This window comes from Aquila chrysaetos, chromosome 15, assembly GCF_900496995.4.
Source record: "Aquila chrysaetos chrysaetos chromosome 15, bAquChr1.4, whole genome shotgun sequence".
NCBI classification, from domain to species: Eukaryota; Metazoa; Chordata; class Aves; order Accipitriformes; family Accipitridae; genus Aquila; species Aquila chrysaetos.
The window spans coordinates 6,320,401-6,337,205 of NC_044018.1; the positions used below are offsets into that span (position 1 = coordinate 6,320,401).

The 16,805-nt window shown below is 41.5% G+C and overlaps 1 protein-coding gene across 2 annotated transcripts in view; it reads right to left on the minus strand.

The window, feature by feature from the left end:
* Positions 1-5,441: 5,441 nt before the first annotated feature.
* Positions 5,442-16,805, minus strand: part of CLIC5 (chloride intracellular channel 5) — an 81,488-nt gene continuing 70,124 nt past the window's right edge. For both annotated transcript variants that reach the window (XM_041128883.1, XM_030037796.1), the window contains exon 6: positions 5,442-14,708. In XM_041128883.1, coding sequence (XP_040984817.1) covers positions 14,541-14,708 — 168 coding nt within the window. In that variant the 3' untranslated portion in view covers positions 5,442-14,540. The remainder of the gene's footprint in view (positions 14,709-16,805) is intronic.

Consider the following 16,805-nt stretch of genomic DNA (forward strand, 5'->3'; position numbering starts at 1 on the left):
AGCCATCGAATGCTCTGGGGAGGGACATTTATCTTTATTATTATTGTTATTAATAATGCAGATATTGCTGTGCGTTGCATTCCAAGGTATTTTTGCAGCATTAAATCATCCAAACGCCCATCGACGGCCCTGATAAATCACACAATAAACCAAAATTCAATACAGCTGTCAGCCCAGACCCCAAGCAAAATCTCAGTGAGCTTAATTATAAAGTTCAGGCGGGGACTGAGCCTGTTTGCGAGGGGATGAGCACCAGCACGGCACTGCCATTTCAGGCACTCGGGAAAGGCTGTATCGGCCCTCTCCTCCTGCTCCTCAGTATCTCAGCGCTGCCGCAAGCAGCGGGATGGGGATGGATGGCTGCTCATGACAACATTTCTCACCATTTTCCTCTTTCTGCTTTTTCCACACTGTTTCTTTACTTCTTCCTATTTATTTTAAGCTGTTTCTCTCCATTTGTATTATTTCTACTTTTCCTTTTGCTCCTCTGTTTTCCTCCCATTCTTTCCCTCTCCCCCATCATTTGCTTTCTACCTCACCATCCCTTTCTTGTTCTTTCCCTCTTCTTCCCCTCCCGATCCCCCCCCATCAAAGCAAGGAAATCGTAACCCAAAGGAAGAACAAGAATTGAACCTGTGCCAACGCAATGGGCCAAGAGGCTACATATGGAACCAGCAAATCACAGAGCCATGAAGGATGTTAGTGATTTAAAGTTATGTATATTGAAGTCTGGATCTTAAAATGAATCCATAATGGTAGAGGTAACTAATGGAGAGAATTAACTGACAGCAAGCAGAGTTTTTTCTTTAACATTGTTATGTTCCCACAAACTCCTCTTTTCCGGTCCCCACCCTTCCCCTGCTCCCCTTTCTGATTAGTTCAACATCCACGTTGACAATGAAAAGCTAAAGCTGCTGCTTTATGAATAAAGATTTTAGCCCATACACCATAAATATGAGTGCTGCTCTGGCTGGATGCAGAGCAAGGCATCCAACTGGCTCTGACAGCCACAGGGCCCTCCCTGGGGAATCGTGCCCCGTGGCAAGAGGTAGTGAATTTTCCCAGCCAAACTGGCATGGCAGCACGATTCTCGCTGCGATGTGATAAATAACCTCCCTAGGACTTGGGCTTCAGCGGAGACGTGGTGCAAAAGCCAGCTGGTCCCCTGTGGCGGCTCAAATACCAACTGCACCAGTTTTCTGTGGTCATTACAGATACCAGAATTAAAATGCCGCTCGGAGGGAAGGATGCCACCACGCGTGTATATACACACACACACGTAAAAATAGATTTATGTATGTGTGTATGCATAAATATGCACACACACACAAAACATTATAGAAAGGAAAACTACACTACAACTTTACTATACTTGCAAAGTCAAACACTCTGAACTTAGGAAAAACCAAATACTGCTCATCTGAGCCAAATTTGCTACTTCTTAGGGTGGCACTGGGATCTGAGGTGGCAACAGTTGAGGTGCAGGAGCTCTGAGAGCTCCCAGCTGCACTTGAAAGCAATGGGAACGTAACCCAGATACCTGCCTTTACTACTTAGTGTATATGTATGTATGTATGTATGTCTAGACTGTGAGACCCCTCTTGGCTCAGGCCACCTAGCACCCTCCCAAACTAAATCTGTCCCCAGCATCGCTTGGAAGTTCATTTGTCCAAGGCCTGTTTCTAATAAGCAGTTTGCAGGCAGCCATCCAGTTTAGGAGGGTAAAGCCAGTATGGACAGGAGCCATCTTGTGCCAGTTTATCCTGGAGATTGGGAGTGGTCCCAGCACATTGTATTTGTTGGTACAGCAGTACCCTGAAATTGCTGTGCTGTGCAACATACTGTGGAAAATCATGGCTTAAATAGGTGAACCTGAGCATCCAAAGTGAAGAGAAAACTCCTATCTGACGTTCTCAGTCTTGATTCCCACGCTGTGAAACGTCATCCTGTCCCCCTTAGGGATACATGAAGTGATTTAATGAATGTTTGTGAAGCAATTACAAATGACACTGCTGTAGAAAGCACATGATACCACGACTATCTTAAGGAGCTCCCTAACAGACTGAGTAATAAGCAATAAAGAAGGCTCAGCACCATGCATTGCTGAGAAAACGGGGCAGGACCTGCGCAGGATGTGGTACATGAGCCGATGAAAGCTGGTACCACAACCTGTCCGCACAAGGAGGTGAATGAGAATTACATGGGTGACCTGAACTCCAGCAGGTTCTTAAAAGTCCTTCCCTTGGCACCGATAATATTCTTTAACGTTGTTTTAACAAAGGGTTGGGGAAAAGGGAACTTCTTGCTATAAATTCTTTCTCACACTTCTCAATGAATATAATTCCATCCAGCTTTTCCCAAAATCTATGGCTTTCAATGCAAGGGAACTAGAAGAAATCCCCCCTATTATCTCTGCCCTAGAAATTCAGAGCATAAGGGTTACTTAAACACTAAAGAAAACACCCTTTCTTTTTGTTTTTGGCAATTTAGGCTTTCCAGACTGCTGCACCTTCTTCCCTATGGCATGAAATTCCCCTTCACATTCTGCAATGCTGATTTAAGGAGAAACTTAAATGGATTAAAGCCCCTGGAGTGTACACACAACACGAGAGAGAAGGGCTGTGTTTCCCTCTAGTTGCTGAACAACAAGGTCGATTAGAGACTGGCCACCAGCTCTTGGCATTGCCACATTCAGCGCTGGGATGATGGTGCTGGAGGAGCCAGTTGCAATCCTGCTGCGGAGTGACTAGACTGCGGGTTTTTCCTTTTCCTCCAGGCTTCACCAGAGAAAGGCTAGATACTGTTAGCGGTGGCTGAATATTGGCCAGATTATGGGGCATGTGGGTATAGCCTATATTTATTTTTTTTAAGTATATATTTGTTTGATGTTTTGCAAGCATCTGCTTAAGATTTCTGTGCTTATCTAACGGGAGGAAAGAGCCCATTCTTCCCAAAGCCAATTCAGTGCAAGAAAATGTCATAACACTGCTGGGCCCCTTTGTTTCATCCTTCGCCAGAGGGACTCCATAGTTCCTCTGCTACTTCTTGGAAAGCCAAGAGCAGTGGCTGGCAATTAAAGGCATCTGCTGGGCTCACGAAAGGAAAGGCATGCACGAGATATGAAGGATGGATGACACCTGAAATGTCTAAACTCTTGCCTGGCGCAGACTGGACTGATTGCAGCGTGTCTAGCAGGATGTGTAGAGTGTTACAGCAGGTATTGAGATAAAAAAGAAAAACCAAACTAAACCCTCCTTGACAAAGCTTGCCCCCCCATCCCTGAAGGAAGAGGTGCCAGCAGCTAAGGACTCTATTTTTCACATGGCAAGTGGGGAGAGACAGCAGTACAAATCCCCGTCAGATACAGTGATTAGCTGGGTAGAAGCGATCCTTCAGAGACCAAATGACCAAAAAAATGACCAGCAGCATAGAGACACAGCTGTGGAAAGGGGAAAGCTTGGGCTTGTTCGGAGCAGATGTATAAGGAATGATAAAATAAAGACAGAAAAAATGATGAGTGATCCAGGTTGTTACTCACCCCATTTTTCATCATTCAGGTCTGCAATCACAATCACTCACGCACAGAAACCTCTTTTTTTTACACAGTGCCTAATGGATCTGATTCACTCACTACCGTAAAATATCACCTCGACCACTGTCCAGAGAGCCTGAGACCAGTGTCAGCTTTGTTTGTACAATGAGAGAAGCCAGAGCTATAGGTAACTATTTTTAATGAAATAAACACTAAAAAACCAACTCCAGTGTGGAACATCTTGTGTGTGTGGTCAGTATGTTAAACGCCAAGGTTTGGGGCTCCTGGCACCACGCTTTGAAGCATTCAGTACTGGCCACTCCCAGAGATGCTCATCAGGATGGTGCAGTTTCATGCGTGTGGTTCTGGCAACGCAGTGACACGATGGAGCTGTGCGAGGTGTGGGTTTCTACGAGAAAATGCATGGCAGCGTTACCAATCACCCATAGCAGTGCTGGCCATGGTCAACCCTCACGCAGTTGAGTGACCGAACAGCAAAGCTGTACTTCCATTCAGGACTGGTTACAAATTAGGCGAAAAAGGGATTGCATTACCTTATTTATTCATTCTTTGATATGCCCAATGGTCACTTTTGCAGATGCCCTGGTTTTCCTCCATGCTGCCACGATCAGAGAGAAAGGGAAAGACCACGTCTGCTAGGAAGGTGCAGCTGGGTGCTTGCACATTGAGAGCTGAGTCCAAAAGCAATCAGCCGAGGCCCTGGACTTCTACAGTTCTGGACAACTGAATAGTTATTCTAACACTAGTTAAAGCAGAAACATTAGACTGACACTTACCAGCTTGGGTTTGAAGAATTTGAAACAAATTCTCATTTTTATATCACACATCCCATCAAGAGAGATGTGGTACTAGAGAGATGTGGCCTAAAGGGTACAGCCCTTGGTGACCAGAAAAAAAATTGACACGTAAACTGGGAGAAATCCTACTTGTTCCTCTCCAGTTGCAGCTGGTGGATGATGAACTCTTGTTACTTCAGATGGACGTGATTCCCTGTCATTTGCTGTGAGAGGGACTCCGAGCCTCTGTCTCTAATGCTTCTCTGGAAGTGGTTTGCTTTGGGGAAACTAGACTAAAAGTTTTGTGCTGGAATAAAATTTACAATACTTCACATTTGTGTATCGTAGCGGAAAGGCCATCCTGGAGCCAAGCCACCCAGCCCTACCTCAGCTGTGTCTAACCTCTTGCAGCAGAAGCAATAAAAGAAATAAAGCAAATGGAAACCTACTTCTCCCAGCCCTGGTATTTAAGGACTTCTTGACCTGGAAATTGCAACCAAACTTTCATGTTTAACAACATTAACTGATGTGTTCTTCATGAAGTTATCATATCCATATTTGAATCCCATATTCATTTTGATCTGCATAGCATCTTCCGGTAAAGGGCTCCAAAGTTTAATTATATGCTGTAAAAAGGCACTTCCTTCTGTTTGCTTTAAACTTCCTGCTTGATAATTTCATTAGGAACACATAATCTGTGATATGAGAAGTGCTGAATAATCATTCCCCATTTCACCCCATCCATTACTTTATAGACCTGCGTTATAACCCTGCCACCTCTCATACCCCGTGTGCTGCACTTGGACCCTGCCTTGGAGAGTGCTCTCTGGTCCAGGCCAACACGGTACCACCAGCTGCACTAACTATATGGCACCAACATCTGGGGGACCAGGCACAAGTTATACCCTGGCCGTGTTTCTTCTCCTAGCACTGACGTAGCTTACTTGTCCTTGCTGACTTTCCCTTGATTTCTATTTAATCGATTTTTAGAGCCAGTGATGAGTATGGCTGTATTCAAGCTGTGAGCGCGCGTTTTTTCTTGCAGCTGAGGGAATGTTGCCTGTTTAAAAAAAACAATTAACAAATTAAACAAAAGTTCAGGAATAACCCAATGAGAAAATAAACCACTTTTATTCAAATTATCAGGTGTTAATCACTCTTGGAATCTAAGATTATAAACAGCTCCAATTCAGGAAGGTGGATTTCTTCATTTAACATATGCTCATTTGAAGGATACAAAAGAAATGTTTCCTTATTTATCCAAAAGCTTAAAATGAAACAATAAGCAGATACTTTTTTGCTTCTAAAAATTAAATTTAACTGTTTCTTCAATAGTAAAATATACTAGCTATTATAAAAAAAGGACATTAATTTTATTCACAGTTGACAGAGTACAGCTGCACAATCATAATATTAAAGGTGAACTGCAATGACATTTTAATTATATTATTCCTATTATTATGTATTACGAGGGTTAGAGCAGCACACAAAGGCTCTAATCAGGCTCCTGTTGTGTTAGGAGCTGCACATACAGAGAAGAAATATATAGTTCCTACCCCAAAAGGTTACAGTCTAATCTAAAATTACCCATTAATAGAGGATGTCCCTCAACTGAAAATCACAAGTATGTGAAGCAATTTATCCTGTCTTTCTTTCTTATCTGGTGGAGACCCCTAGATGCACAGCTACTTTTCACTGTCAACCGCTATAAAATAGTTGTTTACAAATAAATGTCTTTTCTTTGAAGCTTACCAGGTCTGAGTTTGAAGGTCATTCCTGCTTTCTCCTTAAGAGTTCCTGATTTTGCTTTTTACCCCAGAAGTTCAGGCGGTGATAATCCTAACAGCCATTAGATATTTCTGAGATTAATGACATTTTGGGTGAAAAAAAATCTAGTCCTGATCTTGGGTCTGGGCCAGTAGCTAAAAATTTGAGTGTCCTTTCAAATGAGATTTTTTTTTTCCTGTATAATGCCCCAAAGTGGTACCGTGCCTGATGGTCATGTCACTGCACATCCCAAATTTTGCTTTTTAATGTCACTGCAATTTTTAAGCAACTGTGGGTCAGCTTAGGGCCATTCAGGTCTCTGTGCAGGTTGCTTTCACACTGAAGACGGGAAACGTGTCCATATACCTTTTAGGACTTCCAGACTGGTTCTTGCTATCCCCTCTCAGTGGAAGGACAGTAGCATGTACAGTGGGCTCCCCTTCCTCTCTTTCAACCTCAGACTCCCCTCAAAGTAACAAGGATTGTGCCCAAAATGAGTCAGGATTTGAAAATGAGTGGGGTTTGAGGAAAAAAAAAGCATTTGTTCCCCCTTAAATCTCACTATGCAGCTCGGTTTTGATCTTCAGACTTTAGAACTGAAAACAGTCAGACTACAAAAATAAATCTATTGATCGCTAGATGATAAATTTCTAGGCAAAAGAGAGCAAAAGCCTTCAATTTTTTAAAAACAAAGAAAAAAACCAAAGTGAGGGGGTACCATCATATCTCTGAGGATTTGCACAGATGAGGACCCATTCTCCAGAAACCAAACCAAGCAGCTACTGGGAATTTATTCATAGCCTCTGAAAATACAGTCACATACACAAGCAGTCAGTTTTGCACTAGGAAAGAGGGTTGGGTTGGGGTTTGGGGGTTTTCACCCCAATTTCTTATGGTTAATATTGCCCAGTAATTTCCAGCACTAAACGACGCAATATACTCCTGGTTTATTTGAAACCCAAGGCTTGGACACAAAATGGCATTGGGAATGAGAAGTGAGGCAGCGTGGCAGCTCAGCACACTTAAGGGAACATTTTTAAGCCATTTAGCAGGAGTTTATTGCTTCAGCGCAGGAGTCTTTGAGCATTCAAGCACGACAGGGTGTGCATTGTTGTGCCAGAATTGCCCGCCTTGGGTGTGTGTGGTGTGCGGCAAGGGGCCAAAGGCTGTGTTTAAACGCACCCGCACGAGAAATGAGATTTAGGCAGAACAAAGCCCACTCCTGTTGTGCCTCCCCGTGATTATAAAATAGATCTGTGTCGTTATAAATAGAAAACGACTGGTGACAAAGATGCTGCTTTGACTCACTTCTGAGGCCAAGCTCTTACGCTGCGGTTCCTGATGTCAGACCAATTTAGCGGCTGCGCTGCAGGCAAATGTGTCTGGTTCAGGGTTAGCCAGTCCACATCTCATGATGGCTTAATTTCATTTTATAACAGCAGGGGATTCACTGTGGTCCTTTGCAAGCAACGCTATCCGTTCACCCAAGGACGGTCCTGGACGCCTTCCGAAATGCGCTGTGCCCACTGCAAGACTCAGATTGCTAAAGAGCAAATTACCCTGTCCTCCACAGAGACTGCCAAACTATCTGGAGCTGTGAAGTTGAGATCCTGCTTCTACACAACTAAATGGTGCTGCTCTTGTTTATTCCAGTGGGAACAAAATCAAAGACACAGAAATAATAGTGCTGTTTCAAGAGTATAAGTTTTCCTCTTTATGCCACCTTCCATCCCAACACACTTTACAGCATTATTGAATGAAATAATGCAGTTAAATAAAGTGAATATATATATAGTTTCTATGTTGTGCAATCAGTAAATAAAAAAAAAAACAAAACAACGGAGATTGGAACAGAATCTTAAATCCCTATTGCAATTTCTGGAGCATTCTGTTCGTTTAGTCCTAATCATGCTCCTTAAAACAAACTGTAATCTTCCTGCTTAAATTATTTAATCAGAATCACACTTCTATATATATTTTATACCACAGTTTATTCCCAAAGCTGGGGATAACCTCTCATTTCCTGAAAGCTCTTAAAAACTTCCTTAATGAAAAAGTAGAGAAATCTGCTATTTGCAAATTCTATTTACTTATTGCTTACTTCCAAACTAAAGTAGTTAATTTAATGAAGGGGAAAAAAAAAAGTGAAAAAGAGAAAGATTAATGTGGTGCCCGTAGCCATTTCCCAAATTCTTCAGAGTTTATAGACCTAGGGAGACAGGGAAAGAGCAACTTCTCAGCAGTGCAGCAGAATAGGCTGAAATGACCCTGTGAAACCCAAGTGATTCTGGGAATTAAAGGATGTTCACTCCTGTTATGGTTCTACACTGCAAACTGTTTTTAGGGCTCCCAGTAGTACCCATTAGCAATAGCTAAGCTTTTCTGTTTTAATTTAATTTAATTTAATTTCCACTAACAAATTCCACCCTGTGGTGAGAATTGACAGTATCATGTTGAGAACCATTAAAGCATATTTGGATTGTTTTTACTCCATGTATATATAAAAAAAAAAATTCCCCCACCCTTCTTAGTTTTCTTTAGACAAGCCACTTCATAATAAGAGCGAGGCAGACACAATGGAGGCATCATTATACTGCGGGGTACCACCATAGGGAGCGTGGTTGGAGATATAGCAGAACACGCCTCGCCGTTACACTGTCAGCGTGGCCTGGTCCCAGTTCGCCCCGAACCTCCCCATGACAAACCAGAATGGAGCCTGACAGCACTGGTGGTGCCCCTCCAGTTACCACTGGGACAGAGCTGGGTCCCCTGTCCTGCTTCTGTAGGAAGACTCTATATATCACTGCCGCTTCCTTTTCTGCTTGAGTGTTTTCTGTTCTCTGAGGACATCTTCACGCTTGAAACATCTTTGTGCTTATGTAGCCTTGGGCTCTACTGGGAATTCCTATTGGGAATTCCCCCACTGGGAATTCTGCCACCGGATTTCAAAGGAAAGAATAATAATGCTCTTCATTAATATAGGCTTTTCTGTCATGACTTTTAGGCCCCTATCCAGGCAAGCAGGCAAGCACATGTTTAACATTAAACACATGAGTAGTCTCTATTCACATGCTGCAAGCTAGAAATGCTCATTAGTGCTGGATCATGGCCCCAGCTGAGCTGCTAACACACATCAGCTAGAGAGCCGGGCTGGAGAAAAGGTGGCACTGAAACCTTTCATCATGGTTGCACCATCGCTGGCTGAGCAGCTTCAGCGTTTCCCACCCGAGCGCGGCTACTCCAACGGGCGACGGGTCGTCCATCTGGCAGCAGAGGCACGACCTGCTGAGCTGCGACAATGTCATCATTCAGAGCTGGTTAGCTGACGAGCACGGCTCGAAATACACCACATTCAAGTGCATCCTCTGGAGTATTTTCAGCTTTAGCATCTCTCCAATAAACGGTGAAAGGGGAATGATTTGGGGCAACAGGGGAATAACGTGATGGCTGCAGTCTCTGAGACGCTGCCGAGTCCTGTAACGCTGCGTGGTACCTGAGGAGTTACACGGGGCTCTTCAGACCTTTATGTCACATGTTAAAACATGGACTGATCAAGCTTTGAAAACCAGTGTTGGACGAGGTTTCTGTGCTTTCCTAGGGCTGGAGTGTTGCTTGGGTTGTGAGGCAAGGAAATAAGAGATTAATGCTTTCTGCTCTCCCTGCACATGAGCTAGAAGGGAAAGGAAGGGAACAGGACCCCTCTTTTCACTGCTTAGCACTGAGTTAGTGGCTATCATAGTTCAGTGCCAATACAAACCAGCAGATCCCTCCTGACCAAGGAAATAGGAAGTTTTGTGACCCAGAGAGAACACTTCTATGTATCCTGGGGAAATCCCTAGGCAAAGCCACCTTAAACACGGTGGGTTGCTCAGTTCTGTGCTGAACATCACAGTCCAGACTAAACAGTCTATCACTCTTGGTTAAAGTAGCCCAGGTGAAAAGACACATTTTTTAAAAATGCTTTTAATATTGTTTTCTCCAAAAAAAATCATTACCTCCTTCAACTTCTCAACAAGTATAAGCTTCACAGCTTTCCTGCCTCCTCTGGAATTACTAGGTCATTGCAGACATCAAAATTAATGAAGAGATGAAAGATTCAGCAGAAAGGCTCAAAAATATTTCTTAATATCGAAAGCAATTCAAGAATAATGAATATATCTAGCAGAATAATAAACAAATGCAAACTTTCTGATGCTTAAAAGAATACACATGAAGGAGGACACAAGACTTTGGGCTTATTTTTTTCTTTAAAACACCAATTCATTTTAAAACGTGAATGTTTCCATGTGCTTCTGGAGCCTTACATGAGTGGGATTTCCACTGCCTAATTTTTTGCAATACTTTAAGCTCAGCTAATTAGCCAAACTCAGTCGATGCAGAAAGGGGGCTCTCTTTGCTTCATTCCACAAGATGGATGGGTTATGCTAAAACACGCTTCCCCGTGTGTGGGATGTGCCCATCCATGAGCTACCTGCTACTTAGCACTGAGGAAATGGCAGAATGGTTATGGCTAACTTGGAGTTAATTTGAGCAGGGAAGAGAGAGGAGGAAAGGTGGCTAGGGGTTAAAATAAAATAGATACATATTCAAAATAAATGCTATGTGAACTTCAGCTGAACTTTCTTGTAGGAAACAAAGTTGTCTAGTTTCTTTGTAATGTAGACTGTCATTCCTCCCTGGCAGTGGCTTTTCAGCTGAGCAAACATAGGAGTAAACCTGTAGCTCTGTATCGCACACTAGACCTGATAAAGCAATATCATTATATGATTCTTTCTATTGGAAAAAATGTTTGTCAGAAGCCCTCATTTAAATAGTCTTGAAACATATACTTCTTTAGTCCTACCTGTACAGTAAGATGACCTCTTGGCAATTCAAATAGTCTAACAGAGAATAAGAGTAACTAATATATGAGATCCTCTAGCACTCCCATACCACTGCTAATAGAAGAAAAATCAATATTAGTTCCAATATGAATGGAGTGTTGGATTGACTGAACAGGGAGCTTTGAAATAAATATCTAAGAAATGTTTGTATGAAATGGACATCTTTACAGACATTTGGTCTGCATTTCTGAAATGTAGATGATTAAATCCACATTGTTGGCTTCTTCCCCCTCTGCACTATGTCTTTCTTTACATCTTGCAAAAAATTTATGAACAAAGTTATTGTAAATCTGCAATGTCTGTCTTGTCACTTAGATTCTTTTCAGAAATGCTGCCTTCCCAATGTAGATACACAATCCTGTATGATTAATATTTATTACTTATAATTCTAAATACAATGGAAGGTCACCAAAAATACCCTGCCTAAAGGAGTCTGGAGCCCTTTAAAATCTCACTGGTGATGGATCCTGAGTCTTGAGAACTGAGCTCAAAATCTTAGCAAAACACTTTTCTATGTAGGATTTCCAGTATTTCCTGCTTCTGACTATGGCTAAAGCCAAAAAGCACAAAGGTGAGTGAAAGCTACAGATCTGAAAACATGAGCTTGGATTTCAAACCCAAACAAAGGTCAGGGAATGCCTGAACCTGTCCATAATCTTGGATCAGCCTATAATAGAGTTATGAGTAAAATGCAAAGTTAGGATGCAGAGTGAGACTTGGATTCAGACAGAACAGGCACGGTAGCTGAAAACTGTTTCAATTCCCTCTTATTCTTTCTCATATCCATCAACATATTTTATCTAGATTTTGGGGGGATATTGTTAGAAAAATAAAGATATTCAAGGATTTTTTTTATTATTAATTAAAAGGTAGGTAGCTTGGGGATTTTCACATTTTATAATGAAACCCTAAAAAGATTCTAAGAACATGCAAATCATCTTAGAAAAAGCTCATTGCACTAACAACTCATTTTCTTTTTGGTATAAGCCCAACCATTTTTAAACATAATTTTTTAAAAACAGATGCAAGTTGAGGTCACTGAGATGAACTGATTTTGATTTGGCCCTCTTCTAGCAAAACTAAAGAAAGACGTAGTAGAACATTTCAGAACCACAAGATTCAGCAAATTGGTGAAGATTCAGAGACGGAAATCAGGACAGACCCTGAACTGGTTCAGTTACCCTGCCTGAGATCTGCTGCATGTTTGAACAACCTTCTCTAAGGAGTTAAATGTAATAAGCACAGAGCAAGAATCTGCATCTGCCTCTGCGTCTTTATTCAAAGATTCACTGCAACTGTGATTAAGCAAAGCCACTAACTGAAGTACAAACCTGGAAAAAGACAACTGAGAAAAATATAGATCCTGTTGATCACAGTGCTCCAAGCCAAATCATACTGAGAGGAAAAAAATCCTAGTGACCATTAATCAGATAGAAGACTTTTCACTAGAAAATAATTTGCACAGCATTACTAATAACACTTTTCTAAACAGACAGAGCCATCTTGACCAGCATGCTGAGTCAAAACAAAATCAGAAAGACAGACGGAAAGGACTGAGTCAATTAAAATAAATAAATAAATAATTGCCTTAATTTACAAAAAAAAAAAAAAAATCACAAATAATTCCAATCTCATGAGGAAATGTTTTTAACAAGCCACATGTGCTTGTGCAGACACTTCTAATCTCATTAGATTTTTCTGGCTGCTATTAGCGTTCTCTGAGCCAGTTGATTTCTCAGCAATATTTTAAAGAGTGCGAGCCTCTGCACTTCAGTCTAGCCCATTCTAGGAGAAGACTTGGGAGTTCATGGGTTTTCTTCCAAGTTTTTGAAAGTTCAGAACAAATTGACCATTGCATGTGAAACAATAGTCAACCACAAACTATCTTCACAGTCAACGAGCAACATTCTGCTCCCAGCTGGTTTAGTGTGAAAAGTGGAATAATCCCACCAAAGCAACAGGATGGCTTCAGATTGTCATCAGCATCACACGGCAGAGGCTGGCTTTCGATGCTGGATCCAGTTCTCCAGCTCTCTGGCCGCAAACAAGACTGCTGCGAGGTTTCCCTCGGTCACAGCTCACCAGCTTGGGATACCCCTCAAATCAGTGCAGCTCTAGCAGCTCTGATCAGAAGGGGAGCCACATCGGGTTACAGCTGAGCTTTGGTTTATCTTTGAAAACAATGATAAATCCCCCCAAACTGAATATCAAGAGGCATGCGCACTGCTGTACATATCAGGGCACGTGAGTTTCATGCAAAAGAGCTGCCATTCTGAATTTGCTGAAGTAACTAATGTGCAAATAATCACGAGTATAAAGCAGATTGTGTCAGGCAGATCTACGGATAGAACAAAATAATCATTTTTAGAAAACAAGCCTAATTCAGAATCGTGTAACCTGGATCAGTAAACCCTGGATGAGCGGGACTAAGGCATCATGCATGGATTTCTGCTAGCATTCTTGCTGAATTTCTGGCTGGAAATGTGCCTTTCTCTGGTTTAGCCTGTCCTTTTTGAGGCTCTCAAAGCAAACTTCTCCTGGGGTGAGATGATGAGTGCTTGAAAGTGACCCATCTGGAGCCCAACACGAAGAAAGCACTTCCCCTGCCTGGAATTCCTGTGCAGCGACAGCTTTCTCCTGCCTATCCAAGTTTCCCAAGATAGCAATTATAAAGGAACTGGCAACCATACAGTCAAGATGACAATATCCTACGTGGTTTGGTTAGCTGTGCCAATTCCCTCTGTAGTCGCTGGAGTCAATATGCTGCCCCCATTATTGCTGTATCTGTGTGTCTCTACCAACTAGCAGATCCACTGGGCATTTTGGCATGAGCCTCGCTCTTCCAAGGGCTGCCTGCTCAATTGCTCTTTCACTCTCTTTCGCTTTAAACATTCGGATCCAACAGCATCATGCAAATTTTATGCAAAGTTGCATCTGCAAGTCTGACATATTCGCTCAGGCTTCCCCCTCTTGCGCCAAGTTAAAAATAAATACCCTATAAACTCTTGGGCCTGCTAAGACAGAATATGCATTCAGAGAGTTTTTTAAAATATAACTGCTAAGAGCATTTCTCCTTTAGGGTCAAACTCCTTTTTTACCCCTCTCTCTCTCTCTCATATTTTGCTCCTGCCTCAAGGATCTCAATAGCACTGGGAGAAAAAGCGTCCTTGAAATAACCTACAGAAGAACCAGTGCTATGTGTTCCTAACTCTCTTACTTGAAATTTCAGCTAATGTCCTACTTCTAAAACTCCGAAGAATACGGGTGGTGATATGCCCCCAACATGAAAGAAGAAACTAGTAAAGTGGACTCATTTCCAATACTGATTGTGAATAATACTAGTTGAGCCAGATCTTAGGTTCAGATTTCAAAGGGTGTCCACCCCCCACACTAGAGCTGCCTTCTCTTTTCTCCAGGGAGAAGCAGATTTGTCCCTGACCAATACACTTGAACAGGTGAAGTCATAGGGATGCCAACCAGATAACATAATGATAAAGTATATCTTAAGGCCACAAGGAGAAGAGTCTGTAAAAGGGGATACTGAGCCACTGCTGAGGTCAGTTAAGACTTGCTGAGCCGCTTGGCCACGTCTGCGTAGGCTTGCTCAATTTCTTTGTCTGCCGCACAGGTGTTGGTGAATTCATCCCTGGCATATGCATTCTTCAGGTACCGCCACAGCCCCGTCATCTCTGTCGGGAATTCAAAGTTGCGGTATTTCTTTGCAACAATCTAAACCAAAGACAAAAAAGGGGGAAAAAAGCATCTTGATGGTGATATATTTCCAGATTCCTTTTTAGAGAGCTTCTTACTCTTTCTTGTCACATAATTAATAGCAGAGTAAAGGAATGCTTAAAGACTCAGAGGCTTATAACAGGAAAGCCTGAAAAGTGACTGTTGGTTGTCCCCTATCTTGCAAGGATGCTACTTGGCCTAAGGACACTCTAAATCAATGGCCTGGCTACTGTCACCAAATTACTCTTATGGTCACTGAATTTCATTAATTTTACCATATAGTTTTTTGGTGGTTTTTACCAGTCTTAGGTATGTCATTTAAAGATGAGAAGCCACATCAGAAAGAGCTGATTAGCTGAATCAGAAAAAGGAAGATAGATTTAAGGGAAAGGCATTAGTAACAATTATATATAACATATTTTCATACTATTATATTTATATTTAACATTATATCATCTTTTATATATACTGTATTTCTATTTTTAATATATGTAATATATTTTGCCTAGCCAATGGTGTCAGAGGATGTAACCACCTACAGCTGTTGGAAGGCCATATCTGTGTTCATGCAAAGGAAGAATTCAGGGTGGTATGGGTACCAAGACTGAGAAACCAAGATGTTCCTAATGTCTGCAGACATTAGAAACAGTAGTATTAGGATAAACTGGGGGAGAAAATGGTTATTTCAAGACTTTTTAGACTAGGAAATTGTCTATCAAGGGAAATTTTCGATTTCTAAAAACACTCAGGCCCTTATTCAGGAAAATAGTTAAGTGCATACTTAATTTTAAGCACCTGTATAGTCCCATTGAAGTCAATGGGACTAATCTGTGCTTAAAGCTAGTTGGTTAAGTAGCTTGCTGGATTGGGATATTTCAGTTTTCCTGTAAGAATATACCATATAAAATAATCCTGTGGTGACAGAATGAACTGGCTGATAGGAAGGGATGGATTAGCTGATTTAATGAGTGCTTCCAATCTCTAATTTTTCTGACAGTATAAAATTGTTCCTGGGCATAAATTACATACATATGTGCCACAGAGTTCCCCTTTATTTTTAAAGCACATGGTAGAGCTGTTTTCTATCTCAGATTTCTTAGGACAGTCATGTTCTCAGAAATGACTGTGATTTGTTTTTATTACCAGGATCCACTCAGTATTTGCAAGTCCAAATCCTGTCCTAAACTGCATTTAATTAAGCATTCTTGCCTTCAATGATGCTTCACACACACATGGGGAAGATAAAACCTGCTGGGCAACTTAAGTCAAGATTTTCACAATTTCCAGCGCACATCTTCCATCAAATGAAAAAGTCCTAATAATTTACCCTTTCCTTCCATCTGTAAAATGGTTTTCAGGCAATATCCTATGGCTATGCTTGTCTGAGAAAGATTTTAATTCTCTTTTGACATCTTTCATTTCATCCTAAGGAGACAGGAACCAGTAAGAGGCCACACATTCATTTTGCATCATCTGACTCCAATGTCAACAGTGAAGATGAGCCAAAGAAAGAGCTAAAGTTGTGAGGATATTATCACATTTCTTACTTGGTGACTTATGCACTTTTTTTTACTTTTTTTTTTTTTTTTTTTGCATGCGTGCAGTCAGTTCGCAGGCTTAGTTTATGTTTTGGCTCATGGAGCCAAATTAGATGCATGACTTGGCTTTAATTCCTAGCTTTCTTGCTTGCCAAGGTCTGCCAGGTACTTGCTTTATTCTAAAGAAACATGTAATCTGATAAATTAAATAAATGCAACATTTAGAAGTCAAGATGATGTACACCACTTGCACTCTACCAGCAACCATTGTACACCTTAAATCCTGGACCTCAGCGGTGACTTTGATTTGTTAACTTTTCTGTGTGAAATACCAGATGGAACAAATATTCCCCCAAAGAGGGACTGCTGCTCTTAAGTTACAAATGGGTGGGAACTGACTAAAGTTTTGACATCTCTCTTCAGAATAATGGAAACTAATTAATATGAAATATGCTGTTACTTCCAGCAGGGTAAAAATAAAGAGATGGGATACCTAGATCTTAACATTGTCTTTGCCACTAATTAGCAATGGGACAATTTCCCCATGTACTAAATA